Here is a 19,379-nt window from a genome sequence, read left to right on the forward strand (position 1 = left end):
TGCATAAACCCGTTTGTTGATTGTTTGCCTTTGCAACCTTGGTGACCTTTGAGGCAACTGCTGTCACAAAGCTCCACATCAACATCATGTATACACATGTACTGTTATTAATGAGCGACCAGATATTATATTTCATTCTCTTCTCGGCAGGCTTCACAAGTGCATTTCGTGCGGAATAAATGGTGCAAACGATTTTTATCTTGATTTTAATCGGTCAGTTTGTGTGAGCGCTATGTGCAATAGGGGTCCGATCGGAATTATTTCTTTCGATATTGAAGCATTATCTTTGACTATAATCCCTGACAAATTTCGTAAAGATATCTTGCCAAAAAAGACTTTTCCTTGATTCCGATTGCTCAGTTTACATTGCGATTGTGTATAGGCTATAGAGGTCAGATCTTTAAAAGAGTTTTCCTTACAAGAACTCGATTTTGATTGCTCAGTTTATATGGCAGTTATATGCTGTAGTGGTTCGATATCGCTGGTTCCAAAAAGACAAACTCCTTCTTTGTTGAGTAAAGGATGAGTGCCAAATTTCAGATCGATATCTCGGAAACTGAGCAAATAAATATATGTCATATACATATACTGATGGACATGAGTAAACCGATTCAACTCGTCACCTTATCTTTTATATAGCTCCTCGGGTCTCCGACTTTGCCTTCTAGATGCTACAAACTTCTTGATAAACCTAGTATACCCTTATCTTTATCATAAAAAATAAAGTGCACATTTTCAACATTTGTAAAATCAACCGAATAATCCTTGAAATTCATAAAATTATATATTTTCTGTTATTGTTAATGTTACTAATGATTTTGTGTTTGTTTTGTTGTATATTGTTGATAAACAATATCCATCAACCGGTTGAATGGCAAAGGCGCAAATATTTCAAATTTTTCGAATTCTAATGTTGCAGGTGTGCCTCCACACATCCACACACACACTAAATCTCACACTATAATAGCAGATGGAAGCAATTTATGCAAATAACTGTTTCGTGTCTAATGGCGCGTGTGATTTTAAATAAACAATTGACTTAAAAATATGTGATTATTACTTCTAGTTGATTAATTTATACAAAGAGAGCAAACCTTGTCAGTTTTCCAAGTGTTTGAATATTGAAAATAAAAAAATCTTTAATATAAGTTGCACCGAAACTTTATACCCTTCACAGTTACAAAAAATTCCATACAAAAACTCGATCGATAAAGGTGTATCTTCTTCTTTATTGGCGTAGACACCGTAGCCAGTTCCTTCTCTACCTGGTCTTTCCAACGAAGTGGTGGTCTTCCTCTTCCTCTCAAAGTTGGAGTGTTTTTATCCATTCGGACGATATGATCTAGCCAGCGTAGCCGCTGTCCCTTAATTCGCTGAACTATGTCAATGGCGTCGTATATCTCGTACAGCTAGCTCATCGTTCCATCGACTGCGGTATTTGCCGTTGCCGATGCGCAAAGGACAATAAATCTTCCGTAGAACCTTTCTCTCGAAAACTCGGCTCTTCAGACGTTGTTATCGTCCATGCCTCTGCATACTCGTATATAGTAGGACGGGGATGATGTGTGATTTATAGAGTTTTGTCTTTATTCGTCGAGAGAGGACTTTACTTCTCAAATTACCACTCAGTCCAAAGTAGCACATGTTGGCAAGAGTTATTCTGCAATGGATCTCGAGGCTGATGTTGTTGTTAGTGTTAATGCTGGTTCCAAGGTTGACGAAATTATTATATTTGGGAGCCAAGTCGCTAGTGCGACGACTGTTTGTTTGATGACAGGAGACATTTCGTCTTTTCCTCGTTCACTACCAGGCCCATTTGCTTCGCTTCTTTATATAGTCTGGAGAATGCAGAACTAATATCCATGTCATCGGCGTACTTCAGCAGTTTTACACTCCTGTAGAAGATTGTATCTTCTCTATTCAGATCTGCAGCTCGAATTATTTTTTCCAGGTGTAGAATGAAGAAGTCGCACGAAAGGGAGTCGCCTTGTCTGAAACCTCGCTTGGTATTGAACGGCTCGGAGAGATCCTTTCTGATCTTGACGGAGCTTTTGGTATGCTCAACGCCACTTTACTCAACCATATTACTTTTGAGGGGATATCAAATTCAGACATAGTGGCAGCTCCGTTTCGCGCTGTCAAAAGCAGCTTTGAAATCGACCAAGACTTGGCCCATGGTGAATATAAGTATGGTCAGTTGTTGATTTTGCAGGCCTAAAGCCACACTGATGAGGTCCAATCAGTTTGTTGATTGTAACCTTTAGTCTTTCACACAATAAGATCGATAGCACTTTATATGCGATGTTGAGGAGGCTTATCTATTCTTTTTGTGTATTGAGCAGAGCACTCTTAAATTCCAATCTTCGGGGATGCTTTCGTCCGACCATATTCTACAATGAAACTGATGATTTAAAGTTTACAAGAACTTAATTCCGATTATTCATTTTGTATGGCATCTATATCGTCGGATCGGAATAATGAACAGCTTCTTTAAGAGAAGGGTACGAAATAAAAGATGCGTTTTTAATAAGCTTAAAAAGTAGTCGGTTCTCTTTGAGTATACTAATTCGGATCTATGACTGTCTGCATATATAACTCTGGATGAAAGGTAATGGTGGTGAGTTTTGCTCATTTTGCCTTCTCCTCTCCATAAAAAAAATGCCAAGCTCACCTCCCACTTAATGTTTGCTTGATAATTGCGCTTGTCGTGGTATGCATGTGTGTGATTGATGCAATTTTCATTCCTCCTGGGCGCCATTATTCCGCGTTGACTGGCATGTGGATACACGAGTATTTATTACTTTTATCTCCAGCGAACATTAATTGAAAATGTCAATGCTGTTGTTGTTGTGGGTGGTTTTGCCCACACTACCAACTGCTGTGTGGCATCATCACACAAGTAAATTGCATAATTCCGTTAATTACTTCAACATTTTTAACCGTTCAAGTGGCGCTTAATTGCACACTTCGGGTGGCAAAGCAAAGTGGCTGTAATATTCCTTTTATGTATGCGGGTGATGTGAACACTTTTGGATTTAGAATATACGCATTAGGGTGGTCTGATGGTATTTTTATCTCAAAAATTGCAGCATTTGTTGATATTTAAAGGGTATTACAAGTTTTTCCTGAACAATAAAGGTGTCAAATACAGGAATAAATGAATTTGACACTAAAGCCCTTGAACAGATGGTAATCTCCACTAAAGTTGATTTTGAAAATATTTAAATGTTATATTTTTAAAATGAAAAGCGAATGTGGAACTAGTTCGCAATTATCACTATTCATTAAGCGCGAATATTGAGCAAATTTCTTTCAAATACTAGCAAGTAGCAACGATTTTCACACTTAAACTAGAAGCAAGTCGGTCGGTGTCTTGCGCTGCGCTTCTTTGCCATTTATCGCATTTATATCCATTTCGGTGCGTATTTTGAGTTGAAAAATTTGCAGCCACGTGTTAAAGATCACACCTCGTTAGGTAAACACTAAACGTTTCAAGGCAGAAGGTGAGACGCCAATACATATGCACATCGCTAGATATTGCAAAAACAAGTCTAAAGTAAACAAATAATCTTAAATGTCTCATAAAAGTGGAATACTTGGAAAAGTAGGTATATTTAATAGGCAAATATTTTGCGCGATTAATGCGCAGATTCTCTTGTTGGAATTTGCGGGGTCAATGTCGTACACACTACATACATGCACTTTATGTATATACCCCGAAAAAGATTGCGCTATAAATAAACAAATCATTTGTCATAGATATTTAAGGTTAAGTTAGGTCATGGCCTGGGAATGGTCCAAAGCGTTGTAGGTAGTTAAAGATTTTGAAGTATCAATGTAAAAATGGTTCAGAGAGCTGGCTAATCATTATTAACATACACCCTGTCAAGAAAGTATCGGGAATTCTTCATTTCCCCCTCTCATCTCCCGCTTATATGGAAAGTAGGTCATTTTTTTCCTATTTTGGTACAACTGTCCCTAAATATTATGCCAAAAATTAGCGCGATCGAGAATTAGAGAGCTTTTACTTTTGAAATATCACCAAATAACTATAAAGTATTCGTCATATATCATACTCTTTGAATATATAACTTTTGCATTGTATGCACGTCTGATATAAAAATTCCCGAATTGTGGCTAATGTGTGACCTACGTGATGTGTTAATTTACACCCAATTCATGTGCGGCTAACAAACTTCCCATCAATCTACATACATAACTGCATATAACACTATATAAATGGGTATGTGTATATATGAACATACATATATGTGCATAATGCAATTTGTTTATGGCAAAGCTTTTCTGTACAATTACAGTTTTATTTATTGCTCATTAAAAACACATTTATCCTCAGAATTAAATAATTTGCTAAAAATAAAATAAATAAATGTGATTGCGCCATGATTATCATATTAATATATATGTATATATTTTATATATATTCGAAACTTGTCTCGCTAAAAGCGCGATAAGCTCGCCGATTGCAAATGAGTCAATGCAAAACGAAAACTATTTTGAGATATGATATAAGCTTTCATTTGTTTTTCAAATGTTTTTGTATATGCATGTATGTTAGTATATATGTACATATGTATGAGTATATGTGGGCGATCTTGTTTATATATTTTATTTGGTACTGTAGATTTATGATTGCTTTCAGGAATGATTGATTATATTTTATTATGCACAGTGTAACATACATACAACACTGGAATGTTTAGACGGGCACTGTTCCAAATTGTTGCTTTTCAAGATTATATCAAAGTTATATTCACTTGTTGCCACTTGTTTTTGGCTTCTAATACGATATTTCATTATATAAGGAGATGTTAAAAACTGATTATTAAGGACATTAGCCGCAGTTTTCATAACGAAAAATATTAGGAAGGGAGTATCCTCTAAATTTATATGCATTATATTGTACAATTGAGGGTCCCGCTTTTTTCACAACAGAAACTTGAAATTGTTCGTCGAAAGACAGTTTTAGTTATAAACTGATTCTGTAAACAAATTTGTATGCCTAGATATTGCACTATTTCAAGATTTGTTATAAAAGCCGTCTTGTTTTAAATATTTTCCACTTAATGGAAATAATGAACGCACTTTTTGATTTTAAACGCCAGTATGATTCGGCTGTCAGGTGAATTTAATTAGTTGTTTGTTTACATTTTTTCGCTTTGAAGTGTCCAAATCAGCTGTGATAAAGTTCCCTACTGACAAACAGATGGCGCTAAATCAAAGTCGCATAGGTTGAACTCTAATTGATTAGATGCAAATCTCCTCGATAACGAGATTAACAAATGTCAATATTTTTATGGCGGAATCTTGTTAAAACTAGTAAATTAGTGAGATAATCAGCTCAACAGCCGACATCGGTGATGAAAATCTAAATCTAATCACAAGCTGTCTGTCGGTACAAGATACAATGGAGAAGTATTTAGGCGCTCTGAATGTAAACAACAAATACGTCAAGTAATTTGCTTAGCCAATTGCTAATTAATGAACTTAAAAATATAGAATATTATTATCTTTGAAAATATATTTGCAATAATGCCTTGAAGATAATTCGCCGTTCAAAGTTCCCTCCATAAATATTACCCCTCAACTGTATTCAAGTGCAGTTACACATGTAATGGCTTCGTAAGTCAGTAATTTGCAGCGCAGCGGCCACAATAACTACAACTGTAGCCTTCTTTCCACTTCTGGACGCCATGCGTTTAATTGGAAAATGTTCGCTGCGGCTAGGCGCGCAGATGCCCGTCTTTATCTCTTGCGATAGCAATGATTGTGGTATGAAGCTGTTTGTTTTCTGTGCGTCTGCAAGTGCTCTTTGCATTCCTTAATTAATTGCGAATTGTGTGGCCAATCATTGTTTGTGTATTATGCCGTTACATATTTACTTTCCACCGGCGCCCCGCCCCGCCGCAAATGGAGCACTTGACTGTTCATTGACTTCGCTCGCCATGTTTGCATTATTTATCAATTGCGCATGTATTGGCAATTTATTTTCATTTTTCTCCGCTTTGTTAATATTTCTGTTTCTGTTGCTGTCGTTCAAGTGCGTTACACACTATTTACAACAAATTATTTATATGCACTGAATTAATTGCAATCGCTGCCACAAGGCACGGCTAAGTAGTTGCAAATTGCGGACGCCGGCTGCTGCGTTCACTTTGCTTTTCCAATTTCTTTTTGTTTTCTCTCTTTAGTTGTCTTTTTTCATTTCTTCATTAGTTTGCTGCCAATTGTCGGCGAATTATAGACAATATAGCGCTGCAATTAAGAACAAGGAGGCGACTCCCTTCACTGTGCGCGCGCATTGTTCAGCCTCCGTCGCGCCGCACCACCCCCCAGCGCGCTTCCTGTACACTGTCTATTGATTTCTTATTTGCTTTTGGCTTTCATTGTGCTGGCTCTTGCACTCTTTGAAGTTTCTGTTCTGCCATTATGTTAAGCCGCCAAAGCGAACAATTCGCAACTACTTGTAATTACTTTATTGTTGTTGTTGATGTTTAAAAACAAAAATTGTAATGAAGAATAAAGAAAAATTGTTCGAATTGTGGTGACGCGCTGTTGCTTTGCACAATGCGATTTTACACAGTTTGTTGCATTAACAATCAGTGCGTGGCATGCACCTTCTACTTTTCTATGCGGCGATTGTGTCCAATGGCACCGCTATTCCTTAATAAATAAAAAACATATGATGTAAGAGATATACATATGTGTGTATGAGCAAAATTCCTATTAAAAATTACCTTAAGAGGTTACATGGGTTTCCTCGGGTAAAAAACAGTCTTTTAAAACAAGAATTGTAACTCAAAGACCTGTGTAAAATTTTATGCAGATCGGTTGAGTAATTCTCGAGAAATCTTGTCAACCGACTTCAAAAACACAGTTTCGAGAAAAACGCGTTTAAAGACCGTGCACTTAGCCTAGCTAGCCTCGAGCGCACAAGTCCTCAAGGCTGTATCTCCGAAACTATTACTCGAATCAACTTGAAAATTAAGGACAATATTGTAGAGGTCTTGTAGAGTTTAATAAGGCAATAAACAATTGCGATTTTTTAAACCAGTAAACCCAAGGAACCCCTCAAAGGGTCAGTTTCGTCTGAAAGGACTTGTATACCTTGATAGCACCTTGATTTTTGACCTGCTTTGGCGAGTTTTTTGGACTTCGGTTCACCTTTCTTCTGATCGACTTTTTTCGGATCGTAAGCAAAGAACCAACACTCATCGCTAGTAAAAATACGTTTCATGAATTTCTGGTAGTCGGAAAGCATTTTTTCATAGACATTAATGCGATGCTGTTTTCCGAAAAAAATTAGTGATTTTGGAACCAATCGTGCTTTTACTTTTCTTTGACCAAATGATTTTCACTGATCCTTCCGATATTCCAGCGATGTCAGTAAGATCTCCGACTGCTAATTGTCGATTCCCAAGCGCCAATTCTTTATCTTATTGACGTGTTGTCATCAGTTGATGTTGAAGGCCGTACAGAACGTGGTTTGTCGCCAACGCGTTCTCAACCCTCTTTGAATAATTTGTACCATTCAAAAACTCTTGCTCGCGATAAACAATTATAACCGAACTTTAAATGAATTTTATTTTTAAATTTTGCTGTTTCAAACTAACCTTTTTCGTTTCTTCCTCTCTCTTTTCAGGTGAGTTGTCCCCAAACCACCAAAATCCACAATTCTCCACACTGCAATCCCGTAAGTTTTATTTTTCCTATTTTTATTTATTTATTATTTATTTCTTGTTTACTGTCGTCATCAACTATTTATGGTTCGAAGCCAAACCCAAGCCTAAAATAACCTCAATATCCGCAATGTATCATATGAAATCGCTCACAAAAGCCTCAGCGTTTTATAAGAGCTTCTTTATTAATATCCCGTCTCGCCATTAGGTAGTTTGCTATTACATCACCCACTAATGACCCGACTATGGTTGAATGGCATTCTTTTTAGTATACATAGTGTTCCTTTTGTTGCTTGATACTTTTTAAATTTGTACACCTACAAGCTTATGCGTTAGTGTAAAAAAGTGTGGTTGCACCCACACACATAAATGCCTTGGATTCATCCATTGCCCGCTTTTCTCAGTTTGTTTGCATTGAAGATCTGCCCCTTGATTAGCGCAGATGCAAGCTATTGCGTGCGAAGCGTTGAAATCTCCTCACTCAATCTTTTCTGCGATTTTTCAATGAACGATAATGTCCAGTATTTATGTGTGTAAGTGGTGCGCCCTCATTTGGGGTCAAATGATTTGGTCCAGTTTTATTCTATTTCATTCTCCTCGAATGAATAGAATTCTTTATTCATTGCGCGAATGCTTTCCGGGCAATGCGCTGTAAATGGAAAGAAACATTAAGGATTTCGATGTTTGGTTTTGTAATTTCTATAAAAATACTCAAATATATGCTCTCAACGAATCCATTATGATAAACACGTTAAGAGTTGATACATCTTTAAATTTTAATCATGCCTGACCAGATCCATAACTCTTCGATTCCGCACATATTTTAATATTATCCATTGCAAGTATATATGTAAGTACATATGTACATATAATCGTAAACATATGGTATATACATAACCATAAACCTACCTCAGGATACACACTTCATTGGGCAGCCGATAAAATTCAACCGTTGGTCTTTTATCCTTCCGTACAGGCAGCTTTTATTTTATGCTTATCTTGTGGTCTGCCACTTGTCTCCTCGTGTGAGTTGTCACTGCTCTTCTGCCATTTAACTGAGTATATTTTACTCCTGCTGATATATTTATTGTATTCCACCATTTTTATTTTGAGCGACTGACTTAAAGCATATTGCAATAAATCCTTTAAGTCGGCGTGATTATGTGTAATGAAATAATCATGCAAGGGAGGCAAACAGTAGTGTGATTTCCTGTTTTTGTAAAGCTTTTCCGGAGAAGAGCACTTTAACCTGTGGAAAACATAATAAGTTTCCATGAACTAATTGGTTTGGGATTTTAAGAAAATTATGTAGAAATTGAGAGCTAGTATAAAAATTTGATTTAAGTGGAGATTTGATTAAAATCAGCAAATGTTGCCTACAATTAGGCGCAATGTTAAATATTTTTAGCTAAGTCACCCACCCAATTCGCGAAATGCATGACACATTTGAGAGAATATGAGCAAAATATAGAGAATAAGTAGGACTTTTTTGTTCTAGTTTCGAGTCCAATGGATGCAGTAACCTTAAGAAAATTTTGTAGAAATTGAGAGCCTGGATAATTAAAACAGCAAATGATGCCTATTTTCAGGGGCAATATCAAATAAATTTAGCTAAGTCACTCACCCAGTTCGCGAAATGCATGACACATTTGAAAGAATATGGGCATTTTAAAAGCAATAAGAGGTGCTCTGTTTCCTTCTAGTTTCGGCTCCAATAGAAAAGGGATTTTTGCGTCGAATAATATTTTCAACATATAACTGTTTACATTTGTATTGTAATAAAAGGAAAATGGCGGCTGTGTACAACTCCATTGTATCTGTTTTGCTGTTTTGTTGTGCATTGAACCCTTATTAGCAAACAAAATTATTCATCTCATGAACAGGCCATAACGGATACGAAATTTCCCGATAAAAGTAAAGAAGAAACTGTGATAATGTGTCCTAGCTGCTTTAATGCGAAACAAATGTTACGAATACTAATGGAGTAAGCCGAATTCTCTAACATATGGCAATGCCTGTGTTCCGCCAGCGAAGAAGGCAGACGAGCCCAAAAGGACACTCAACGATTGTACAAAGCGGTGCGCCTCTGTTACTAGACAACGAGCGACCTTTGGTATGCTCCGAGCCCTATAATACGACGCCACTTTTTGATTTGCCGCCAACTTCAATGCTGGCAATGGCTTCGCAGCGGCTACGACGGGACCCTGACTGGTGCTGGTCGGTTGCCTGCTTGGCTGGCGGGCTGGCGCTGCTGTGTCTGGTCGCTATTGTCTGGGTAGTGGCGCTGTGTTGTTGCTGTGCGAGTTTCGAACTGGGCAACGTGCCATCTTGGCGTAGCTACACAGAGCGAGTATCGAAAAATCGGCGTCTACAAATGTATATGTTTATTTGTATTAGGAGTTAAATGTTACAAGGGGAAATAGCCGCATATCTATATACATATGTACATATATAGAGCATGCATGTGTGTGTTTGACTACCGAATTTACACTTTTGTTTTTGTCACACTGCCTTCAAATGGCCGCTTGATAGAAATTTATTTTATTTCGCAGAAAAAAACGCACACACACACGACGGGCGTGAAAAAGCGACAAAACAAAAATACATCAACAGAGAACTTCACCTTGAGCGGAATTCGAACGGTATTTGTTTGCTTTCGTTTCGTTTTGTAAACATTTGCCTTTGTTCTGCAATAATTTGTGCGCGCGCTTACCAGCGAGCGAAATAAATGTGGCGTCAGGAATGCTTTAAAATGTGGCAGGCTTTTAGGCGCACGGCGATTTATGAGTTTCACTTGAAACGACTTGTTCACAGCCGAAAGCCGTTTACAAGTGTAAATAAAACAATGAAATTAATATTTTATGGCTCGCCAGTATGCAACACATATATTGCTCCTTGCCGCTGCCCCAACAACAGCAACTACAGCAACTTTTTAATATACTACTTGCCACGGCGTTGCTCGAAGCTTTCGCCGCTGCATTTCTAAGGGTCGTCTGCTTGTCGACAGCATTTCCTGTGCTTCAGCGAAACATTTTGCACTTTGCGTATGCTTACACTCGGCCATTTATTATTATTTCATCGTGGTGTCTAAACGCCGTCCTCCCCGTCTTCACAGTGCTCTCCGCCTGACCACAAAACGACTGAGACGTTCGCTTGTTCTTAGTTTTAATCTCCAACCTATTTGCACTTCTAACACTCATTTACGTACGTTGCCAACTCATTTCCGTAATAGTTTGCCTGCAGTACTTCCTGTTCTCCCCTCACCCCGACACACTGCAGTCGTTGTGGTTTTATGTGTGTGTTTTTGTAGTTGTTGCGAGTTTCCTTTTTGTAAATATAGTACATTGCTAGTGGTTATGTGTCCTCTACGGAACAGTTTCAACTATTTACCGTTATGTGGTAACATCACTAGCTTCCTTGTGGACAATTCATGATATATAGAACTTTTTAGGAAGAGGAAATATAATTTAACTTGTGCTGCTGGTGCAAATGGTATTCAAAAAAAAAAATAAATAAAATAATAATAAGAATAAGCTGAAATCTAAATCTCTTTAAGAATATTTTAGGATTGTTCGACACATTACTAGCATGGTTTAAGACCAAGGCTTCACCAAGGGGGGGACTTTACTTGGATTTCGATGCTGACATTGTTGTTGGTGTTAATACTGGTTCCAGGATAGACGGAATTATCTACGACTTCGAAATTTTGACGGTCAACTGTGACGTGGGAGCCAATTCGTGAGTGCGATGACTGTACTCGTATGCTTCATGACAGGAAATATTTTGTTTTGCCCTCGTTTACTGCCAGACCCATTTGCTTCGGTTCCTTATCCAGTCTTGAGAAAGCAGAACTAACGGCGCGGTTGTTGAGACCAATGATATCGATATCATCGGCGTATGCCAGCAGCTGTACCAAGTTTGAATTATATTTTACAGAAGTAAAATTGGGTCAACACAAATAATTTTGAACTTGCGGTTTACTTCTAACGTTCAATATGTAAGAAATCGCAATCAAATTCAGAAATAATCTCTGTCTAGTAAGAGTGCATCTTCTTGCCTACAATTGGATGTGATGAATGGAATAATTTCTACTTTTAATTTAAATAGATAATACCAAAATCATATACTTGTACATACATATAACACTCTACTATATCACTCACTTACTTGTTACAACTATTTTTCTATCTGTCAACCATAAGCGTACTTTTATAGCTTCTGAGCACATTAAAGCCAGTTTTATTAAATAAAATTGTAATTATTTTTTTACTACATCTACACACACGCACACCCTAAAAAAACTTTACAATAAATATGAAAATATTTGCCACTCAATTGAAAACCCGCATAATCTCACTTGCATATTGCATGAGTCGACGCTTTGCGTAGCCTACATTGCGGCGCATTTGTTTATTTAATTAAAAACAGCTTCCCGCACGAAAGTCCTCTGATAATACACAACAGTAACCGATATGGCAATACCACATTTGCGTGTAATTTTGAATTTAAAATGGATAGAGAAACTTCCCCGAGTTGGTTGGTTAGAATGCAAATACTGGCGCTATTTGCTGCGCACGTATAACCGCTCGATGCCAGCATAGGTGCACGGAGCTTGGCGCCGCAAAGTATACATTGCTGTGCGTTGCCTGGCATATAGTGCATTTTGTGGTCATTACGTGCTTTGGTGGGAATTTGTATACCCTGCATATTAATAAAATGTGGGAATTCTAATTTTTTTTTTTTATAAAATTGGAAAACAAATTTGATTATATTCATGAAAGTAGGTAAAAAAATTTTTAGTTTAAGGATGTGTGTTTAGGTAAACATTTGTTGTTACATTTTGTTGTGAAATACTGCCGGTTGAACATTTAAATCAGTGTTCCAATTTTAGAGTTATGAAACTTTGAGTTTAAATTCATTTATACTTAAAGACAGTGTTAAAGGTTTAAGAGAGTTAAAGGTTTTTTATACAGACCACCTTACAAACTTCATATCCTGCTTTTTCTATGTATGAGTTATGGCAAGAATTTCAAACAATGTTGGGTCGAGAAGCATATTCGTACGGATTTTTTTTTTTCAAAATTAAAATTCATAGTACAATATTTACGAGAAATATGTGCAGTGGTATTATTCGTAGTATTGTCAATTTGAAGCCAACACACTTTCCAAAACTTCTGGCAATATGAGGATTCCATGCCAAAAGTCTTCACCGGTTTGGCGGCTAAGAATGAATAAAGCCGCTGTTTTTCAAAAAAATTAGAAACCTGTCTTGCAACATGAAGTCGAGCGTTATCACGATGGAAAATTGTTGGCTCGTTCACAAGTTCAATTTTGGGGTCGTAGATATTCCGCACATATGATTTTTTCCATTTAGGGTTGTCATAATGGATCCATTTTTTATCTCCATTTACAATCCGATGCAAAAACTACTTGATTGTGCATTGTCTTTCAAAGTCTCTTGGCTTCAACTTCTTTTTTGTAGGTTGCTGTGGCTGTTTACTATAGGCTTGTCTTTTTGAAGTACATTAAGCGCATTCGGTGATTTTAACAATGGCGACGGTCGAGAACGCATTGACGATCACGAACCTCGTCCACAACGGCCATCAGCATGAACTGATGATCAATACGTCAATAAAATGCAGGAATTGGTGCTTGAGAATCGACGATTAACAGTCAGATATCTTGCTGGCATCTTTCGTATATCGAAAGGATCAGTGAAAACCATTTTAAATATCATTTAAGGACTGTCCCGTAAAAAATTGACCCTTCGTTTTTCATTAATAACAAGAAAACCAAAGAATTTTTTCAAAGTCTTGTTTTATTTTTTATTAATGAGTACTATAGAGATTACAAATTATAAATAACATTTAACAAATATTTATTTTCTATAAAAATTTCTTGCTTTTTTCTTAAGGCCCTTCATTAAGTTTTGTACAGTGTTTCGCCACTTATTTCTAAAATCTTGTAAATTTTTTGCAGTACCTTTACTCTTCCGGAAATTCGATTTCATTAGAGCCCAATATCTCTCAATAGGTCGAAGCTCTGGGCAATTAGGTAGATTCGCTTTTCTTGGAACAATATTGACATTATTGCTTTCATACCAGTCCATGGTAGCTGTAGAATAGTGAGAGGTTGCTAAATCAGGCCAGAATATTACAGTACCCTCATGTTCGCGTATAAATGGCAAAAGACGTTTTTGAAGGCACTCGCTAATATAAATTTTTGAATTGATTGTGCCCTGTGTTACAAAAAAACTGCTTCTCAAACCGCAAGTACATATCGCTTGCCATACCATATACTGCTTGGGAAATTTGGTAATTTTCTTTTCCTTAAATTTTCTCTGTACTTGCCCCTTCTTCATACAGGTATAATATTCATGCCCCGGTAACTGTTTGAAATCTGCCTTAACGTAGGTTTCGTCGTCCATCACGCAACAGTCAAATTTTGTTAGGTATCCTTCATACAAATTTCGAGCTCGTTTTTGAGCAACCAATTGCTTTTCATCGGAACGATCTGGCACTCTTTGAACTCTATATGTCTTTAGCTTACTATCACTCTTTATCCTTTGTACAGTACTTTTAGAGGTACCTGCTTTAACAGCAACATCTCGTACTGAAGTGTTGGGATTCTGCTTAAAAACTTCATTCACTCTTTTTGCCATATTTCCTTCTGTACCTGCTTTTCTATCCGAGCCTTTTTTTCGTATAATAGGTACACAGATGCTCCAGTTTTTTTAGCTATAACTGAATATTTTAATTCCGGATTTTCCAGGTAAGTGGACAAAACCAATTCGCGCACTTTTTCTTGATTGCTAGACATCTCAATAGTTTAAAGTGTTGACACCAAATGTTATACATTTTGTTAATCGTCAGATTATATAGAAAAAAACAAGTCCCCATTGAGACTAATACCATAAACAGGTACGTCACAATCTTAAGGAATAAAAGGGTCAATTTTTTACGGGGCAGTCCTTAGACCTAAGGAAAAACGATTGTTTCCAAAATCACTCAATTGTTTCGATAAACAGAGTCGCGTTAATGTCTGTGAGACAATGCTTTCCGACTAACAGGATGTCATGAAACATTTTATAACTGACTATGAGTCTTGGATCTATGCTTACGACTCGGAAACAGACGATCAATCGGCGGAACATCGTGCCAAAGGTGAGCCGAAGCCGAAAAAGCACGTCAAACCCGATCAAAAAGCAAGGTTATGTATCCAGCTTTCTTCTATTATCGAGAAATGTTACACACCGAACTGCCGCCGACCGACCAAACTACTACAAAATCGCCTACTGCATAGATTCCTCGTGAGCTTTTCAACCAAAATCGTGCCGCAACCACCGTATCTGCCTGAATGAGCTCCGTGTGACTTTTGGCTATGCGCATTAAAAGCTATTCCGGATATTAACTTCAACAGTTGCTTTGAGAATTGGAAAAAAGTTGTCGTAAGTATATTGGAGCCGAGGAGGTTTTCTTTGAGGGGGACGACATACTTTTTGAGAAAATATAAAGAATTTTAAAATTATAAACAAAGTCGTACTACTTTTTGCTCAAACTTAGTAGTACCTATCATGCTTCCTAATAATTGGAAACTACACTTGAGCTTGTGTGTTTTGAACCAACAGTTTATTAGGTATTGACTCGAAAATTGCTGGCAAAAGATTTAAAGCAACAATAAGTGGATGTAAACAAAATAAAAAACAATTGAGACATAAATTCGGTGGCAATTCCACGCGTATCTATCTACAAGCCCAGCGTTTCTTGCGGCAGTTAACATTTAATGAGTCTCATCGCTATTTCTATTTATTCGCAAGCGCGGCTCAAGCTGAATCTCCCCTTATGTCTATGTGCCTCTGCGAGTTCATAAATTTTTAATGATGAATGCGTTATTTTATAGATTCCGATGCGGCTCTGCGTGTAGCAAGTGTTATGCATAATGCGGAGCGGCGCGTTAATAAAAGTTGTGCATATTTATATATTTATGCAGACAAACACAGATATTTCCGCATGCGTGTTTGCCTTTGAGTTTGTAATGTGTTTATGTGCATAAGTAAGTAAATAGACTTATGCTTCTGTCCTGCCACTGCCATTACAGAAGTTTATAACCCGTGGATTCCACATGTCAGTCTCGCGCGTGCGTGTATGTGTGTAGTGTTTGTATTTGTATTTGTGACAGCGTTTGTTTGTCGTTGTCGCTAATAACTCACAGTTTGCCACTTATTTCCAAATTACCTCTAGGATGGCAGCACTTTCTTTACTTTATATACTCGTCCGCCGATTTTACGCGTTATGTAATTATATCAACACTAGGGTGTGCACAATAATTTGGCTTTTTGATCTTTTCTTCTTCTTTATTGGTGTAGACAGCGCTTACACAGTTATAGTCGAATTTATATCAGCGAGTCAGTCGTCCTATAAAGAAGCGAAGCGTGTGGGTCTGGTTGTGAACAAGGACAAGACGAGATATCTCCTGTCATCAAACAAACAATCTGCCCATTCGCGCCCTGGCTCCCACTTCACTGTTGACAGTCATAACTTTGAAGTCATAGAAAATTTCGTATATCTTGGAACTAGCATACCTTGTTGGAACAACGTCAGCCTCGAAATCCAACTAAGAATAACTTTCGCTCGGACTGAGTAGACAATTGAGAAACAAAGTCCTCTCTCGACAAGCAAAGACCACAAGTCACTCATCATCTCCTTCCTGCGATATGGTGCAGAGGCATGGACGACGACCACATCTGTGAGTCGGCGTTACGAGTTTTCGATAGAAAGGTTTTTAATCTATCGGTGGTTGGAATAACCATCTTTTCGGATTCTCTGCTGAATTGTTCGCTCAGCAATATTGATCTGAAGGCTCTGCTGAATAAATCGGGCTGAAACATTGGGTCTTTCTTCAGTTCTCTAATTATTTTAGTTTTTTTTTCGCGAGCAGTGGTTGTCCTTGTCCAGCCTGACCCCTAGTCCACCATTTTTCATGTTTTATTTTTATTAATTTTTGGATTTTGCGCTTAATTCTGGTAAATTTTTTGCGATTTTGCCGTACTCCACTTTGTTTAAATGATCCTAGGTTTCTCGGAGACTTTATGTTAACATTCCTGCTCAAAACTGCCTTGACCGAAAATTAACTTTACTATTCCTTTGAAGAAATTTAAAAATTTTTCCTCAACTCTTTATATTTTTTGTTCGTACTTCCTTACTTAGTTGCACAATTCTGTCATTTCCCCACAACTGGCTGCCAATGATTTCTAATTTCTTCGTAATTATCTTTTTTTATCATTTGAAAATTACTTTTCAATTTGCGGTTTGCTTGCTTGCGCCTCATTCCCAGTAATGTGTGGTGTTTATTACTAGATAACGCTTAATTTGTGGCGATATATAGAGAAATTACGGAAAAGACCCAGTAGGAAATAAAAATCGTATGGTATATCGTATGAATATAATAAACTGAAGCCTTTTGAAATATTTTGTAAATTATTTTTACTATTACTTCGTTAGTGTACAATGTTTTTTTAGTAATGAAAATAAATGCTAAAAATACTATTAAATATGTACATTCTAAAATCAAAAAAAAAAAAGTTTTAATTAATATTTTAAAAGCTGCGATTAAATTAGAGAATTGGTTTAAAATTTATGAAAAATATTCCATTTTAGTTTTGGGTCATGTTTTTCCTGCAGGCCACACACCAGCTACATTACATTAGTAACTGTCTTCCTCAACGCGAGGCGGCCCATTTCATCGGCAGTTCACAATGATTGGCATCTATGCACTAATATGTCTCATATGTGTGTGTGTATGCCTCACCATAAATTTTTTTCTGAATCCAAAGCTTTAGTAGGTTGCAAGACCGCTGAACTGACTTGCAGTTATTAACATCTTGAACTCTCATATTAAACGCACACACCTAAACGTTTGTACGTAACATTAATTGCTCGCGTTTCACTTTTCTCGGTAATTCTCGGTTTTTGTCTGGCTGCCAATTACATTTTGATCGCCTGCAAGTAGAAGAGCGGCGAAAATACTACTTTTAATCGCATTTAATTGAAATTGAGCAATACAGCGTGGTAGATAGACTAGCGGTACTGACCGAATACCGCAGATATTGAAGCCAAGGCCCCTCATACAGAAATAGAAATCGAATACGATTTTGTGCCCCAAATAGCACTCTTCAAACGCATTGTTCGCATTGAAAATGTATAAACATGGATATTTAATACTTTTTCGGCAGCGAAATATCATACAAAGAACACGCACAATATTTGCTTTCATCTCTTGCTTATCTGTCATCAGTTATCACTTCTCGCCATGCATTGTCATCTACCGGCAAATGAATGTTTTCTTCCCTTCCTTGCTGCTTCAATCAGCATTCGCATTTCCACCCCTGAAAGTGTGCGAGTAACAACAAGCGCCATTCAAAGAAGTCCTCCATGTGCTCTCCCATTCATGACTCTCTGTTTCGCTGCTACTTTGATTACAAAATCGCATGCTACTTTGGTATCATCAATCGTTTGCTCGCATGCGATTCGCTATTTTATCTGAGTTCCACAAACCTGTTTGTCTCTTGCGCGTGACAGTGAGCAGCAGTTTACTCTCTTTTTTTGCTCTCTTTTATCGAAATCGTCAGCATTTGGCGTCCATTGAGTTGAATGAGCGAAACTGAGTTATTGTTTTTTTGTTGTTGGTATTTTTTTTTGTTGGTATGTTTGTATACAAAATGTTTGTACACCATAATCGAGGTAGTCGCGTGCTGGCGCAGAAATGCACAATGATATCTAAAACCTATCTGCAGTTATTTAAAAAAAATATGAAAATTAAAAAGTTTTTTTTTTTTGCATTTCAGTAAAATAGCCAATTGTTTTTTTTTTTTTTTGCTTAACCACAGTTTTTGTTTTGATGTAAATTTATTCTACTCTTATTCCTATTAGTTATAGTATTGTTTTGGGGATCAGCCAGTATATTCGAAATTTGCTGTTATGTTCGGATGTAATTTGAACAATATGCGCAGTTTTACTTAAAAAAAAAAAACAGTTTTTCGCTTTGCTGTTTTATTTAAATATTCTTGACAAAAATTGGGTTTCTCTTGACCTAAAAATCGTTAGAACTTATTTATAGAATGCTGAGTGCTTCCAAACGTCATTTAAAAATCGAAAGCAGTTCGCCGAATAAATACATATATTTTTCTAGATTTTAAACAACAAACTTTGTCATAAAAGAAATAGAATTTGTGACTGAATGAAAGAGAAACTAGTTTTGACATGAAACATTTGGAGAACTTGGACATTGAAAGAACCTCAAAAATGTTGATAAAAATCTTTAAAAATTCGACTGGTCTGCCACATATACCTATAGCTCATAAAGAATACATGAAAACCCTTGCCACTGAAATATTGTCGTTTACATATGTGAGCAAGTAGGTAGGAGTGTAGCACCTCCGATCTCAATTACCGCTACATACACTATTACTCTAACTTTAAACCTGTCTTCCATTTGGTCATAGTTTTCCATCCGTTCTGAGCTAGCATATTTGTTAGAATTGTGTATTGAGCCTGCTCTCTCGGACTCGTCTAAAAAGTCACCAGACCGTTGCCGAAAGTATCTCTTAACTTCAAATACCTTTGAAGAGAATCGTTTTCACACAGCGATATGTCAATATACTCGTACTTACCGATCTTTATC

General features: G+C 37.0%; 1 protein-coding gene across 15 annotated transcripts in view; it reads left to right on the forward strand.

Moving 5' to 3' along the window:
- LOC105230824 (phosphatase and actin regulator 2) overlaps positions 1–19,379 on the forward strand; it is a 219,381-nt gene that overhangs the window by 35,154 nt on the left and 164,848 nt on the right. For 14 of the 15 annotated variants that reach the window (XM_049457289.1, XM_049457288.1, XM_049457287.1 and 11 more), the window contains one exon: positions 7,664–7,714. The exons of the other annotated variant lie outside the window; for it this stretch is intronic. In XM_049457289.1, the coding sequence (XP_049313246.1) occupies positions 7,664–7,714 (51 nt within the window). The remainder of the gene's footprint in view (positions 1–7,663; positions 7,715–19,379) is intronic. 15 annotated transcript variants of the gene reach the window in all.

The sequence above is a fragment of the Bactrocera dorsalis genome, chromosome 5 (genome assembly GCF_023373825.1).
Source record: "Bactrocera dorsalis isolate Fly_Bdor chromosome 5, ASM2337382v1, whole genome shotgun sequence".
NCBI lineage: Eukaryota > Metazoa > Arthropoda > Insecta > Diptera > Tephritidae > Bactrocera > Bactrocera dorsalis.